The sequence below is a fragment of the Chiloscyllium punctatum genome, chromosome 8 (genome assembly GCF_047496795.1).
Source record: "Chiloscyllium punctatum isolate Juve2018m chromosome 8, sChiPun1.3, whole genome shotgun sequence".
NCBI classification, from domain to species: domain Eukaryota; kingdom Metazoa; phylum Chordata; class Chondrichthyes; order Orectolobiformes; family Hemiscylliidae; genus Chiloscyllium; species Chiloscyllium punctatum.
Genome location: NC_092746.1, coordinates 115,533,088 through 115,550,657, shown reverse-complemented (window position 1 = coordinate 115,550,657; position 17,570 = coordinate 115,533,088). Strand labels below are relative to the sequence as shown.

General features: G+C 39.7%; 1 protein-coding gene across 2 annotated transcripts in view; it reads left to right on the top strand.

The window, feature by feature from the left end:
- LOC140480836 (WD repeat-containing protein 48) overlaps nucleotides 1-17,570 on the top strand; it is a 122,494-nt gene that overhangs the window by 88,711 nt on the left and 16,213 nt on the right. For both annotated transcript variants that reach the window (XM_072576301.1, XM_072576300.1), the window contains exons 11-13: nucleotides 6,501-6,598; nucleotides 9,732-9,839; nucleotides 12,517-12,613. In XM_072576301.1, coding sequence (XP_072432402.1) covers nucleotides 6,501-6,598; nucleotides 9,732-9,839; nucleotides 12,517-12,613 — 303 coding nt within the window. The remainder of the gene's footprint in view (nucleotides 1-6,500; nucleotides 6,599-9,731; nucleotides 9,840-12,516; nucleotides 12,614-17,570) is intronic.

The following is a 17,570-nucleotide window of genomic DNA, read 5'->3' as shown; positions in this document are numbered from 1 at the left end:
ACCGTGGTTGCAATGCAAGCTAATATTTAATTGCATGTCGCGAGGTAGAAAATCAATTAAATCATTAAAGGTTTTGGAGAAAACTGGAACAGCTTTTGATTATGTGCCTTATGTGAAAGCAGATGGTATCTAATCCCAAAGCATTATAGCAGTAGAGTTAATTGTTTTTAAAATTCTGAAAGGTTAAATCTTGCACTCATGTCAGTCAGACCATGACATGAGGTCATTATGGTTCTACCTGCAGACCTGCTTCATTGTGCCTGTGGGCTCCATGTTGAGTTAAGATTCAGTAATATGCAACAATGGTATAGTAGGAGATGGTATATGGTTAGAGGACTACTTGAATGTTGTGGATTAAATAAGGGCACAGCTTGAAGAATAATATTTCATTACGATACAGTTTTGAGTTTTGTTCATGCTGTCTCCACAGCTGGACGTTACAATTGAAATCACATGTTTCTCATTGGTGATATGCTGGATTGAATCTATGTTCAGCCAGCCTGTGGTGTGTTATGTCGCATTGAGTTTACCAAAACTAGATGGAGTGTAGCAGTTCAAGAATGCAGCTAGCTACCGCTTTCTGAAAAGCAGTTTGGGATGTGCAGCAAGTGCTCAGATTTTGCAGGCGGCATTGGCATTCCACGAAAGAATTTTTAAAATTCAGCATTTTAAAAACTTTGTTTTGTCAAAACACAACTTTAAAAAAAAATCTATTGCACGTCAGTTAAATTCTAATTTCCTTAGCCTTTCCGAGGTTCCACTCACTCAGTGCCCACATATATTTGTTTCCATCATGGTTTGTTGCATAGTATTGGATGAACAACTTTGGCTTCCTGATGCATAGCCATTAGAAATACTAAACTTGACTATAGAACTCCCCCATTACTCCGCGACATCAGGATCAATGCTATTTATTATGGCTATCTCGGCTGAATTCAGTCATCTCAGTTGGTACCAAACTAAAATTGTCTAAGTCAGTACAACTGAGCTTCTCAATGGATAACCTCAGCAAGCCAGAAGGAGAATACTGTCAATGCATGATAAACAGAACTGCTAAACATTGTTTTAAAGTAGCTTGAAATAATTTACAACGAGCAGTCAAACGAGTAACAAACTGCTTGAGACATGTTTTTTAAACCTCGTTGAAACAGTGCAGTGCAATGCTTTTTTCTTATTAAAAAGCTGTACGTGTCTGGGGAAATTGGAAAGGGTAGGGGCTTTCCTGAAACCTATTCAAAAAAAGTAGCTTAATTCAAATTTGATAAGAGTTTATTAAAGATGTATGAATAGGCAGGGAATAGAGAGATACAGTCTGTAGAGGCAAAAGTTTATAGTTTCAAAAGACATGTCTGTGCAGGTCTGGTGGGCCAAGGGACTGTTCCTGTGCTGTTTTGTTCTTTTTTGTATCTCTGTGGTGATGGTAGCAAGTGCATCATCTTCAATAATTGAACTTTACTTGGCTTTTAATGAAGCAGAATCACTTTTGCTGTTCATTTCAACGGTCCAGTGTGCCCATCACTCCTGACTCCATTCCCAGCTTCATTGTTTCAAAGAAAATGTCCACTACAGAGTTTGCCTGTTTTGAAATTGTCATAGTCAATGCTCTCAAACAGAAAGTTATCCTGACCTCATAAAACTTGGAAAGTCTGTTCTTGTTTGGGCTTTCTCCAGCAATTTCTCCCTTTTTTTCGTTTTTGCAATGAAGAAGCAGCTTCCATATGTAGACATAGTCATTTATAAATCAAAGCCAGCATCCTTGCACTTGCCAAGTCTGAGACAGCATGCCTGGGAACTCTAGTTTATATCTCACTCCCAAATCTATTGGAATCTCCTCCATTTTCTGTTGCTGTTCCAAAAGTCCGTAAATATTGCATTGTTAGACCCTTGTGATCAGGAAACTGTTAGATTTATGTCTTGATTTGATATTGTGCAGAGACAGAAAGACACAACAAGATTATGGTGCAAGTAGTTAAGAATGTCAGCCAACTGAAAAATGAACAAAATCAGAGAACTTGTATTAATGTCTGTGTGCCAGAAGAAATAATTCATGTGACTAGTTTTCAGGTGAACTTGACAACAAAACTTTTTACATAACCCATTCAATGATGTTTAGCCATAAGAAATTCTAAAATTTGCAAAAGCATTGCTTATTCTCCACACAACCAAGCATCAAGACACCAAGTAATAACCAACTGTACTTTATGTACCATGTTTGGAATGTTAAATGTCATAAATCAGTCCAGAGGAGAAAGGTTTGATATCGTGATGTATAAGGCAATATGAAGATAGAAAAGTATGGTGGAAGAAGTACATTTTAAGGAACATCTTAAGGAAGATCTACCTTCCTACCTGAAGTGTAGAAGTTTAGGACCTGGGAAAGTGAAAGCACAGCCATCAATGGTAGAATATTCTGTATAAAATGTCTCCATTGAGGGAGTATAGAGGTTTTAATAATTTTAAATGTTTACGTAGTACCTTTTCAATGGAACAAAACATTCCAAAGTGCTTCACAGGAGCATTATAAAACAAAGTATGATATTGACCCTCAAAGGGCACATTGGGTTGGATGACTGCAGATGTGGTCCGCGTTGAGTTTTAATGTGCCTTACAGAGAAAGGTGAAGTAGAGTGGGAGGGAATTCCATAACTTGGGGCCTTGCAACTGAAGACATGGCACCAATGATGAAGCACTTAAACTTGGAAAGGTGCAAGATGTCTGAATCTGAGGAGCATAGTTATCTTAGAGGGTTATGGTGCTGGAGAGATTTAGAGAGGAGGAGCCATATTGTAAACAAGAATGAAAATTTTAAGAACAGAAATTGCTGGAAAAGCTCAGCGGGTCAGGCAGCATTTGCAGTTTTTCAGGGGTTTTTTGAATGAAAATTTTAAAATCCGATTACTGCATGACATGGAAAGATCAGTGAACCCAGTCGTGATGCAAAAATGGGACTTATTGCAAGTTAAGATGCAGGTGAATGATCTCAAGTTTGTAGAACAATATTGTATGCAATTCTGGTCTCCTTCCTATCGGAAAGATGTTGTGAAACTTGAAAGGGTTCAGAAAAGATTTACAAGGATGTTGCCAAGGTTGGACGATTTGAGCTGTAGGGAGAGGCTGAATAGGCTGGGGCTGTTTTCCCTGGAGCGTCGGAGGCTGAGGGGTGACCTTATAGAGGTTTACAAAATTATGAGGAGCATGGATAGGATAAATAGGCAAAGTCTTTTTTTCCTGGGGTGGGGGAGTCCAAAGCTAGAGGGCATAGGTTTAGCGTGAGAGGGGAAAGATATAAAAGAGACCTACGGGGCAACTTTTTCACGCAGAGGGTGGTCTGTGTATGGAATGAGCTGCCAGAGGATGTGGTGGAGGCTGGTACAATTGCAGCATTTGAGAGGCATTTGGATGGGTATATGAATAGGAAGGAATTGGAAGGATATGGGCCGAGTGCTGGCAGGTGGGACTAGATTGGTTTGTGATATCTGGTCGGCATGGAGGGATTCGACCGAAGGGTCTGTTTCCATGCTCTACATCTCTATGACTCTATAACAGTTCAGGAACAGGTCCTTCGGCCAACAGCATGGGAGACCATTCAGGAGTACGTTGGATTACTTGATTCTAGGGTTAACAAAGATGTGGATGAGGGTTTCAACAGGAGATGAGCTGACAAGGGAGTTAAGTTGGGCAGTGTTATGAAGAGATGGCTCAAATATGAAGTCAAAAACTTCAGGAATTAAATGTCATACCAGGATTGTGAGCAGAGTATTGGTAGATGTGAGCAGGGTGGACCTGGTGTCTGTGGTTACTAAAACAAGGAGGGACAAACCATGGAAGGGTTTGAAAACAGAATGAGAATTTAAAAGATGAGGGATTAAACTAGGAGTCAATATTTGTCAGTGAGCAGTGAGATAAAAATATAACATGACACAAGCAGCAGAGTTTTGGGTTAGCAGGTGCTTTTGCAGAATTGAAGCTGGAAGTTTCAATAGTAGAGCATCAGAATAGATATATCCAGAGATAACAAGCTGTGTTAAGAGTTTCAGCAGTAGATGAACTGAGTTAGGATGAAGATAGGCTGTATTATTGGGTTAGAAGGATACTATTTTTAAAGTGGATGTAGTCAGATATTGATTTCTGGAACAAATAAGCCCAAGTTACAAATAGTTTTGTTCAGCTTAAGACAATTGTCAGGGAGAAGGATGGGATCGCTAGCAAGAAAATGGCATTTGTTCTGTGGCTGGAAACAAATGTTTCAGTTTTCCTGAAATTTATCTAGCAAAGTTTCAACTTACTCAGGACTGACTGAAAGTGTGATGGATCAGGTAGTTAAGAGCAGTGGTGGGGAGAGAGAGGGGGGCGTTCATAGTGTAAGTGTGGAACCTATATTTTGGATTATGAACTTGGAGAAGCCCAATGGTAGATGCTTATAGGACACTGGAATGGTGTGGGATCAGGAAGAGCAGACACAGCAGGTGAATCTCTGGCTGTAACTGAGTAAAACCTACAAGGACAGTCCCATCCATTGTCAGTTCCCCCTGCTTTGTTAACTTACCAGTCTATCAGATGTGCATGTACAGAATAGCAGGGATGGTATTAAAATTGTTTGGACTTAAACTGGCTGCTATCAGCAGCAGCATCTCTTTCCTTATAATCCCGATCTGCCACAAAATGCCTCTTATATATTTGTTGACTAGTTACAAAGTTAACCCATTTTTTAGATTCTGATTCAATGTACCAATGAACTGGACAAAGCTGGATATTGGATTTTACTCAAGGCTACAACATCTGAAACATCTCAAAGGCAAATCCAGAAATCCTAATCAAAACAAAATAAGAATTACTACTGGTTAAATCGGCAGCAGGTATATCTTGCCTGTTTGCAACACAAAAGGTCCTGAGGGTAGTTAGGAATTATCAATAAATTCTGGCCTAGTCAGGCCTGAGAGAGAATGTTTTTAAAAATTTACACACTACCCCCTTAGCTATAGAACAACTGTTATGCACTATTCTGGCCTTTTTGCATACAAATATAATTGCTGATTTAGTCATAAAATTTGAAGCAGGAGTTGGTTAATATTTTCTCTCCCCAAAAGAAACTCTGGGTTTGCCTGTTACACCATAGCAGAAGTCTTCAATGTCTTCTCCTCTGTTAGGGACTACCAAGAGCTAATCTGAGCAACTCTTCCCTACCTTACCATCAGTTTGTGCTCACATGCTATTTATTATGCCAAGGAAAAAGGACTCTATAAAATGTCTGAAAAGTAAATCAATATTTCAGAAGGAAGTATTCTATTTTTCTATTCCAGCATAATTTCAGAAACAAACGTGATATGGTATAGAACATAGAAAAGTACAGCACGGCACAGAACAGGCCCTTTAGCCCACGATGTTGTGCTGAGGATTTATCCTAATCTAAAGTTAAATAACCTAACCTAACCTAACCTACGCACTCCTCAATTCACTGCTTTTTCACACATCAGGTGGTTACAGTCTGGAATACATTGCCTGAGAGTGAACTGGCAGTAGGTACAATCAAGGCTTTCAGTATTGAAGTAGATGGTTATTTAAAAGGAAGGGGTCACAAGGAGGGTTAGGAGAAGCCGTTGTGAGGCTGTAACAACTGAGATTCTGTGATAAGCTGTCTGGATGATGGGAGAAAGAGAGGCCTAATTTCTATCATGTTTTAATTTTTAATTAATTTGTAAGATTGGTTTCCAACAGAGTGTATGCTCAAGTTATAATAAGAACAAAATGTTGTGGATGCTAAAAATCTGAAAAGAAGTGTGCCAGAGAAACTCAACAGGTCTATTCGTGTCTATGGAGAGAGAAGCACAGTAAATGTTTTGAGTCCCATATGATGTAGTCCTGAGAACTTATATCAGACTTGAAGGACTAACTCTGCTATCTCCACAGATGCTTAATGATCACTGTCGTAGGTTATGGGCTGTGTGTGAAAGCTAGTCATAGTCAACATGACTTCAATTGACAAATGGTGATACTGACTTTTAGTTAATGCAGCTTGAGAGGATAATTTGTACTTCAGCTTCCTTCCTGCCTTAATGTAAATTTGATTTGGTTACATCAATTGTGCAAGCATGAGATTTCTGGCATTTGAATTTGTCTTTGGTTGTAAAAACATCTCCAATTGGTATTCAATTTTATCCTTGTGCATAAATAAACAAATAAAATGCTTTACAAAAATTGTTGGCAGTTACAAGCTAATACAATTTTGCTCATTTTCACTGCAAGATTTCTGCAGTTGACTGCCACACGCTGGAGTTAAGCTTTTTTTTGCCAAATATTCAAATTAACAAAATTAGAGGAAGACATTTCTAAATCTGCGTAGAAAAACTTCGAGGAGAACTCATTTGGAGAATAAACAACGCATGATCCGCTGAGTCAAATGGTGGTTCCAGCCTTTCACAATGAAGTTTTGTTTAAAAAAAAATTATAATGATAAAATACAACCTCAACAGTGAAGTATTGTTTCTCTCCATATCCTCTAGGGGGTGCCAGTATCATCCAGTGTCATATACTGAATGACAAGAGACACATAGTGACTAAAGATACAAACAACATTGTTGCATTCTGGGATGTCCTGAAGGTGAGTCCAAATTTAAACTGGGGAGTTGCTCAGAGGGTAGCCTAATGTTTTTTACCTGAAGAACAGATTACGAAATAATCTTCCTCCCTTATGAAGAAAATGGAAATGGTTTATAATAGGACCTCATTGCAACAGCATGGCTTGGTTCAGTATTAGAATGGACATTAAAGTAATTTCGAGGCTGCCTTAAAATTCAGTTTATTATTTTAATATTGGTGGCTTTTTAAAAGTTGGTGACTGTATCTTTGAAACGTGGCACAGACGAGTTAAGTATATGGACTGGATGTAAAAGGAGTTTATCCACTGAAAAAATCTATGTTCTGCTTGAACTGCTTCCTGACACATCCTGCACTCCAAACTTGTTGAGCTGGTTGTCTCTGAGTCACTAACATTTGCCGTCTGAACCTGTCTTATGACCTGAATACTTGTATATTTTTTAAAAAATCATAATCTGAGATTTTACAGTTCCTCCTGCTTTACTTGCCCCCCACATCATGTACCCCTGGTCTTGGTGACCGGGATCTTTTGAACTAAAAGCCAAGAATTGCTCTGGGGGAGTAAAGTCAACAGCATTAAATGATGCACTAATTTTAAGTGAATATTCTATTTTAAATAGGCTGGAAACTTTTGTTGTATGGCAACAATCTTGGAGCGGTTCATGTTAGTTTGTTTATTGTGGAAAAGTCAGAGTCGTACAACTTTGGTCCAACTCGTCTACGCTGACCATAATCCCAAACTAAACTAGTCCCACTTGCCTGAATTTGGCCCATGTCCGCCCAAACCTTCCCTGTTCATGTACTTGAATGTCTTTTAAATGCTGTAACTGTACCTGCATCCAACACACCCTTGGCAGTTCATTCCATACACATCACCTGATGAAGGAACAGCACTCCGAAAGCTTATGATTTTAGACAAACCTGTTAGACTATAACCTGGTGTCATGTGATTTCTGATCTTGGCCATCCTAGTCCAACACCGGCACCTCCATATGTCGCATTTATCCAAATTAAACTCCATCTGCCACTCCTCAGCCCCATTGACCCAATTGATTAAGATCTCGTAATCTTAGATAACTTCCTTCACTATCCACTGTGCCACCAATTTTGGTGTCATCTGCACATTTAGTAATTGTGCATTCTATATTCTCATGCAAATATAAATGACATACAAAAATGGACTCTGCTGGTCACAATGTCTCCAGTCCAAAAAACAACTTTCCTCCACCATTCTGTCTTCTGCTGTCAAGCCAATTTTGTATTCAATTGGCAAGCTCAACCAGAGTCCCATGTGATCTAATTTTAATTTTACTAATTAGTCTACCATGTGGAACCTTGTCAAAGGCTTTACTAAAGTCCATGTAATCAACATCTATCACTCTGCCTTCATCAATCTTTCTGAGTTTTTTTTTAAAAGGAAGTAACCAATCAAGTTTGTGAGACATGATTTCCTCTTGCAAAACCATGCTGACTGTTCCTAATCAGTCCTTGCCTCCAAATCCTTTTTTGAGTCCTAGTTTCAAAATCACCAACCACTTAATTTGGAGAAACTTGGGTATCTGTACTTGGACCAAAGATGATTGTGGGTTGATTTGATAGACGGGTACAAGATGAAAGAATTTGGTAAGGTAGAAAAAGAAGAGCTCTTCCCATTGAAAATGGTAGAAGAGACAGACTTGAGGTTTTAGGCAAAAGATGCTGAGAGAAACTAAGAAGAACATTTCTATGAAGTGAGTGATAATGAGCCATTGCCTGTGAGAATGGTGAAAGCAGAAATATTTGTTTCCTAAGATGGGTGTTTAAATTTGCAAGGCTACAGAAAGGAAACAAACATAATGGAAATGACTGATTTGCTTGGCAAAGAGCCAGCATGGACTCAGTGGGCCAAATGGCTTTCTTTCGTGCCATTATGATTATGCTGGACTACTTGAGTGGCATTGTTAATTTTCATTCAATTCATTATTTATGGAATAAAGGTGCAACTCCCTCCCCCAACCTTCACTTCAGTTGATCCTGAACAAATTCAATACTTTTGCATTTTTTACAACACAGTTAACAGATTGCACTCTCCAAAGCGATGACTAAAGCTCCTAGAAGCTCACGTAATAATTGATACATTCATTACCCATGACCCCCCCCAAAGCAAAGTATTCCTTGACATTCCCCTACTTGATTCTAAATCCCAACTCTGAGTTGCTAGGCATGTAGTTGGTAGTCAATCACGGTATTGTGAATCTGGAGTCATACGTAGGCTAGACCAATCTGATGACAGGTTTCCTTTCCTAGGAACATAAGTGAACCGATGGGTTTTTAAACAACAATTGATGATAGTTGTCATTGTCATCATTACTACACGTTCCGGATTTAGAGTTTGGGTTCCAGCAGCTACTCTGGTGTGACTTGAACCCATGTTTCAAAACATTAATCAGGGCGTCAAATTCCAGGCACGTTACCAAGATATCACAGTCTTTCACTTCTTGCCATCAAATGATGATTAAAAATGCATTCCAGTCAGTTATAAAATTATTTACATTTATAAAGTGCCTTGTGTGATACCAATCAAGAATGTTTTAAAGCATCCAACTTGCCCATACAATTTCCATAGTGACCATAAAATTTTTTTTAATATGTTAACTGAGGGATAAATATCAATTGGACACGAGGGGATACCTCTCTTCTTTTTCCAGACAATTCCATGGAATCTTTTATTCCCACTGAGAGCACAGGCAAGACCTTTGCTTAACATCTGATCTGAAAGACAGTAGCTCCAAATGTGGAGCACTTGACTTCAGTATAGCAATGGCGAGCTGTTGTTGGTTCATAACGCACAAACTGACATTTGGTTTCAGTTTCTTCATTAAACATTGCGTAAAAATGCTTCAATTTTGTGTGTAAATCCATTTACAATCTGGTTGCCATTGCAGAATTTGGAGCGGTTATATTCTACGCACTCATATCGAGACCACAAGATCTGCCACTAATCCCTGAAAAAGTATTAGGTGGTATTTTGAGTGATTTGTGTCCAGAATTTAAACAAGTGACAATGATTCAATACAAAGTACTGACCAGATTCCAGTGACTGGTTTATTAAATAAATATTAGAATATTGGAAATAAAACTGATACATTCTCCTTCAGGCTTGCAAGGTGGAAGAGCTTGGGAAAGTAGAATTTGATGAAGAAATTAAGAAACGGTTCAAAATGGTTTACGTGCCAAATTGGTTCTCTGTGGATTTGAAAACAGGGGTAAGTTTGATCTTTCTTTTCCCAGTTGTTTCAGAATCCCACTATCCTTTTCTTTGTGTAATGATGTTCCGCTGGCAGGACTGCGTTTATTGGCTTTCACAAGTTGCCCTGAAAAGAGGTTTAGCCTTTTCTTGGAACTATCACTATTCTGGTCCTTCCATCATGGCAAAACTGGGATGAAATAATTGTGCTGTGTGCCCACATTGATTTAGAAGTTTGGAAGTGAAGTTGGGAATGAAATAACTCAATGTTAGTGAATAAATACTCAGAATGAGTGTTATACAGAGGTAATGCCTCCCCAAGGACCGTTTCCTCAACATAATTGTTTGATCAGCTGCCTTACAAGAAATGTTGTACTCTAGTTTTAGCAGAATAGGGCAAATCAGTTTTTAATTGGCACATCTTCTATTGATAAACCTGTATCAATGTTTCTTAGTGAAAATCAGTCTAGCCTTCTCCATCTTTCTTCACCTACAAAGTGCTCAGTATACTCATTTTCAGACTTGTCCTTTATGCATCTGTAAAGAGGTTGGCTATCTGACCAGTTGTGACTTTACACTACTTATATATCAGATTACCAGAATTTGGGATTCTTCAACCGTCACCCTTCCTTAAGCTTCCTTTATAAAATTGGTGACAAAATAGGATAGCTTCTAGAAAATTGGTTTCTCAATTTGTATCAGTTGAGATGCTGAAATGTGAGAGTTTTTAATGCATGGTTCATGCTTGTAGTTCTGTAGACATCCTACCATTGTAATATGCAGCTTCCTTTGCACATTTGAAACAAATAATCTGATATGTGACAGACATTATCAAAAAAAAGTTAGTGTTTAGAAGTGGGTGTTTCATTGCTAGAGAAGAATTTTTGAATGTCCTTGAAATACTGTGATGTAAAAACCACAAACTCACTTTACCATGTTCCTGAAGACTTTGAAGACACTATATTGTATTATCCTTCAATGTTATATTCATGCCATGTTAGGTTCAGTTTAAAGAATGTAAACTGATACACCCTCCTAAAAAGCAAGTAATAACGGTGGCAGCTCATTTACAGTATGTGAATTCAAGAACATTGCATCAAAATGTAGTTTGACAAAACATTGATTGTTTAGTTTTTTTTTCAGTTTGGCACTTTTAAATCTGTCTTTGTGCCACTCTCCAGTTCTATGATAAAGGCTGAAAGTTAATTTTCAGAATTTAATCTTTTCTAATTATGCTTTTTTCAGTTTCTTAAGCTTTTTTCTCCTAAACATGCTAGCTTTCCAGAACAACTGATTTACTTACGTTTTTCAAAGTACACAGTTGCCACTTTGTGTTTTCTCTTCAATTACATTAACAGACAGGACTGTAAATTATATCTCATACCCTGTCTTCTGAATTGTGATTTTCTTATTAAAAGAAAATCTGATTGTTTAGCAACCTGCACGTTACTGGGTCCTAGAGCTGTTAATTGAATTTGGAGATAACTGACTTCCCTGTTGTCTAATTATTTAATGAGGTGCTTGCTGTACATTTTAAAGAAATAGGTTTAAGACCGTGAAGGAGGTTAATATGCGGAACACAGTGGAGGAAATGTTTAGCTAAGGACAAATTACAAAACTGCAAATATTCATTTTATTGAAAGCGCAGTCAGAAATGTAAAAGAGCTTATCTATAAACTAATTAAATATTCAGTAATGCAATACTGCTGGAACTTTGTTTTATGTATAGCTCTAATACAATAATGATCATTGGTCATTTCATGAAATAGGACAACCAGATTTCCACGATCACAACCATGTAGAGTTGATTTCAGCCTCATGGTAATACCTTCTGTCCTTCTGCTGCTTCTGTCCTTCAACACTTAATTATTACAGGGTGAAAGTGAGGACTGCAGATGCTGGAGATCAGAGTCAAGATTAGAGTGGTGCTGGAAAAGCACAAAAGCATCTGAGGAGCAGGAAAATCGATATTTCGGGCAAAAGCCCTTCATCAGGAATCCTTAAGAACTGCAAAAACCTGGTAAAACTTAAGCTGACTCCTTGTTTAATCTCTATTTATTAGTTCTACTTCCAGTTCCTTTTGGCACATCTTCCTAGAACCCAACTTTCAAGAAAACCCCTCCTACAACTGTTCCAGGCTCAGCAATTTTGTTTGCAGTATTCATCGTGGCCTCAGCCAGTGCTGTTCCCTCAATCCAACACCTCCAACTCTATTCCAGAGGAAAGTGGAGCAGTAGGAACTGTTAGCTAAAAAGGATCTCTATGCTGACCCAGTTAGGGATCAGTAATCCGCTAATGCAAGCTTAAGATATAACTTAATTTTAAAGAACAAACTTCAACTCTTCAAGTCACCTCATAATTCAACTGATGTTTGTTTTGGATGTGTCAGAGTTGCATTCAGTTTATTCAGTTAGTGTTTCTGTCACAGTTATATCCAGTGTAAATGTTGTTTGGCAGCATGTTCTTGGATTGTGATGACTTTCACACTGCTCCAAGATTAATGGTTATGGCATCATTACTTTCAGGTTTATTGAGAATGGAGTCCCAGGAATATTATTAGTAAAAATGCTGAGACAAGAGATAAAGAGCAAAGCTTAAGTGTGGTTATCAGTGCTGCTGTGTAGCTATAAAGCTGTGCAGTTTTACATCGAACCAATTAGCTGCGTCTAAATTTGTTTGTGTTCTGTTTCTTGTAGATGTTGACAATTACTTTAGACGAGAGTGACTGTTTTGCTGCCTGGGTGTCAGCAAAGGACGCTGGATTTAGCAGTCCAGATGGATCTGACCCAAAACGTAAGTGGCTAATGGTAAGGCTAAACTTAGGGTGGTAAACAGCCCCACTTCATCTCAAACCTTGACAGTCAGTATAAGAACTGGCTTGGCTTACTGCAAAATGGATGTTGATATGGTAGGCCAATTTGCAGAGTGAAGTGGTGTTGCAGGAAAGCAGCTATTAACTTAATAATGTGGCGTTCATTCAATCATCACAGCAATCTGCCTGAGGGTAGTTTTTCTGCAGGATCATGAGGTATGGAAAAAAGGAGCAATTTCCTCTTTAGTTCTTAGTAGGAGCCACCCAGTTTCAATTCCAATGAGCAATTCGATGAGAGAAAAAAATGTTTTAATTCCTAAATATTCAACGAGAAATGGATGAAGCAGTCTGACTTCCACAATCTTCAGTCCATAAGTGCAGACTTCTGTTCTTTTCTACAGTTCAGTTCCTTTCCCAAGTTGAAACCAGATTTTAAATATGTACTACAATTAACATTAGTTGCTTTTAATCATACCTAATTGCATAGCCACACTACCTGACTCCAGCATTTGCAGCATTAGTACTGTTGCACTGTTCATTGATGTAGAATTATAGAGTCATGGAAACAGATCTTTCGGTCCAACCCGTCAATGCCGACCAGATATCCCAACCCAAATCTAGTCCCACCTGCCAGCACCCGGCCCAAATCCCTCCAAACCCTTCCTATTCATATACTCATCCAGATGCCTTTTAAATGTTGCAATTGTACCAGCCTCCAACACATCCTCTGGTGGCTCATTCCATACACGTACCACCCTCTACGTGAAAAAGTTGCCCCTTGGGTCTCTTTTATACCTTTTCCCCTCTCACCCTAAACCACTTGTACAAACACTTATTTTCTTGCTGAACATAGCTCCATTGATAAGTATTCATTGTGTTTCCAGTGTTCTGGCTTTTCCCCATCACCAAAAGTTTGCTCCTTCTGCCATTGGATGTGCTTTATAACCCTGAGCTGGGAACTTTTGCCTAAAGTGGCTCAGAAATGGGCAACACCCTTTGGTCTCAAATGACTTTGTACCCTAATTTCAATGGAGTTAATTCCATAAAATTGACAAATGTATTTTAAATAGCTTTTCTTGAAATGATTATTTTGTTTCAAACAACTCATCTGTTTGGTCCTACATTTTGTTTCAGTCCACATTTTTCCTCTGGAGCTTAAAAATTGGAACTGAATGGAACAAAACCGCACGTGACAAGCTCCTATTAAGGCAGATTCTAGCGGTCCATGAGTTGTAAAGTCCCATTATTCGTCTCAGTCAAACATAGGCAGCTGAAGCAAGGTAGTGTCTCCTGCTGTTACTGATTGAACAGATAATCGAAAGGAGTCATTGAGCAATATGGCAGGTTTTTTCATTTTGACTCCAACTAATTGTGCTGCAATGATGACTTTGCACACTTCTTATGAGCTCACAAAGTAAATTAACTCTGAAGCTTTTTCCCATAATCCTATATATTTGCATTCGCTCTCTTTCAAATTAGTAGTACCTCGCTTTTGCAAAATGCAATATTTAAGGACTCCATAAAACCGAGGCATTTGTCAGAGCTGTTGGCGATATACTGATAACTTTTGTACATTTTGGCTGAAAGTAACACTGACCCAAAGAGCTCAAACTCCTTGCTGCTTATTTGTGCTGGCGAGCAACTTGAGATGTCATGTGTTATAGACATGCAGCTTGGAATTGAATAATCTGAATTTGGTTTGTGGTTTAATGGCTGTAAATAACCAATTTGCTTTGGTTCTGCTTTAATCCAGAGTCAACATACACTGGCTTGTCGAACACAAACCAAAGTGAAAGACCTAGATTTGAGTTATAGAGGCATAGAGGCGTACAGCATGGAAATAGATCCTTTTGTCTAACTCGTCCATGCCGACCAGATATGCCAACCCAATTTAATCCTACCAGCAAGCAACCAGCCCATATCCCTCCAAACCCTTCCTATTCATATACCCATCCAGATGCCTTTTAAATGTTGCAATTGTACCAGCCTCCACCACTTCCTCTGGCAGCCCATTCCAGGCATGCACCACCCTCTGCATGAAAACATTGCCCCTTAGATCTCTTTTATATCTCTTCCCCTCTCACCCTAAACCTATGCCCTCTAGTTGTGGACTCCCCCACCCCAGGGAAAAGACCTTGTCCTATCCATTCCCCTCATGATTTTATAAACCCCTTTAATGTCACCCCTCAGCCTCCAACACTCCAGGGAAAACAGCCCCAGCCTATTCAACCTCTCCCGAAAGCTGAAATCATCCAACCCTGGCAACATCCTTGTAAAGCTTTTCTGAACCCTTTCAAGTTTCACAACATCTTTCCGATAGGAAGGGGAACAGATTGCACGCAATATTCCAACAGTGGCCTAACCAATGTCCTGTACAGCCGCACCATGACCTTCCAACTCCTGTACTCTAACTAATATAGGAAAGCGTACCAAATGCCGTCTTCACTATCCTATCTACCTGCGACTCCACTTTCAAGGAGCTATGAACCTGCAGTTCAAGGTCTCTTTGTTCAGCAACACTCCCTAGGACCTTACCATTAAGTGTACAAGTTCTGCTAAGATTGGCTTTCCCAAAATGCAGCACCTTGAATTTATCTAAATTAAACTCCATCTGCTGCTCCTCAGCCCATTGGCTCGTCTGATCAAGATTCTGTCGTAATCAGAGGTAACCCTCTTCGCTGTCTACTACATCTCTAATTTTGGTGTCATCTGTAAACTTACTAACTATACCCTTAACCTAGCATCCAAATCATTAATATAAATACAAAAAGTAGTGGACCCAGCACCGATCCTTGTGGCACTCCACTGGTCACAGGCCTCCACTCTGAAAAACAACCCTCTACCACCACCCTGTTTTTCTACCTTTGAGCCAATTTTGTATCCATAGGGCGAGTTCTCTCTGTATTCTGTGAGATCTAACCTTGCTAATCAGTCTCCCGTGGGGAACCTTGTTGAATGCCTTACTGAAGTCCATATAGATCATGCCTACCGCTCTGCCCTCATCAATCCTCTTTGTTTCTTCTTCAAAAAACTCAATCAAGTTTGTGAGACATGATTTCCCACACACAAAGCCGTGTTAACTATCCCTAATCAGTCCTTGCCTTTCCAAATACATGTACATCCTGTCCTTCAGGATTCCCTCCAACAACTTGCCCACCACCGAGGTCAGGCTCACTGGTCTGTAGTTCCCTGACTTGGCCTTACCACCCTTCTTAAACAGTGGCACCACGTTAGCTAACCTCCAGTCTTCTGGCACTTCACATGTCACTATCAATGATACAAAAATCTCAGCAAGGGGCCCAGCAATCACTTCCCTATCTTCCCACAGAGTTCTAGGCTACACCTGATCAGGTTCTGGGTATTTATCCACCTTTATGCGTTTCAAGATATCCAGCACTTCCTCCTCTGTAATATGGACATTTTTCAAGATGTCACCATCTGTTTCCCGACATTCTATATCTTCCATATCCTTTTCCACCGCAAACGCTGATGCAAAATACTCATTTAGTATCTCCCCCGTTTTGTGCGGCTTCACGCAAAGGCAGTCTTGCTGATCTTTGAGGAGCCCTATTCTCTCCCTAGTTACCCTTTTGTCCTTAATGTATTTGTAAAAACCCTTTGGGTTCTCCTTAACTCTATTTGCCAAAGTTATCTCATGTCCCCTTCACAGTGGTTGAGTGATTAGCACTGCTGCCTCACAACACCAGGGTCCCAGGTTCGATTCCAACCTCGGGTGACTGTCTGTGTGGAGTTTGCGCCTTCTCCCCGTGTCTGCGTGGGTTTCCTCCGGGTGCTCCGGTTTCCTTCCACAGTCCAAAGATGTGCAGATCAGGTGAATTAGCCATGTTAAGTTGCCCATAGTGTTAGGGGCATTAGTCAGAGGGAAATGGGTCTGTGTGGGTTACTCTTTGGAGGGTCGGTGTGGACTGGTTGGGCTAAAGGGCCTGTTTCCATACTGTAGGGAATGTAATCTAATCAAAAGCATACTCCTACTGCGTTTATACTCTTCTAAGGATTCACTTGATCTATCCTGGCTATACCTGACTTATGCTTCCTTCTTTTTCTTATCCAAGCCCTCAATTTCTTTAGTCATCCAGCATTCCCTATACTTACCAGCCTTTCTTTTCGCCCTGACAGGAATATACTGTCTCTGGGCTCTCATCTCATTTCTGAAGGCTTCCCATTTTCCAGCCATCCCTTTACCCGCAAACATCTGCACCCAATCAGCTTTTGAAAGTTCTTGCTGAATGTCGTCAAAATTGGCCTTTCTCCAATTTAGAACGTCTTTTAGATCTGGTCTATCCTTTTCCATCACTATTTTAAAACTAATAGAATTGTGGTCGCTGCTCCCCCACTGACACCTCAGTCACCCTGCCCTGCCTTATTTCCCCAAGAGTAGTTCAAATTTTGCACCATCTCTAGTAGGATCATCCACATACTGAATCAGAAAATTGTCTTGTACATGTGTAACAAATTCTTCTCCATCTAAACCTTTAACACTATGGCAGTCCTAGTCTATGTTTGGAAAGTTAAAATCCCCTACCATAACCACCCTATTATTCTTATAGATAACTGAGATCTCCTTACAAATTTGTACCTCAATTTCCCTCTGACTATTAGGGGGTCAACAATACAATCCCAATAAGGTGATCATCATTTTCTTTCTTCTCCGTTCCACCCAAATAACTTCCCAGGATGTATTTCTGGGAATGTCGTCCCTCAATACAGCTGTAATGCTATCCCTTATCAAAAATGCCGCTCCCCCCTCCTGTCTCACCTCCCTGTCTGTCCTTCCTGTAGCATTTGTATCCTGGAACATTAAGCTGCCAGTCCTGTCCGTTCCTGGAGGCTCTGGTCATGGCGGATGGAGGTGTAGCGGGGGCATTCAATCTCTTTACACCTCCATCCGCCATGACCAGGGCCTCCAAGCCCTCCGTT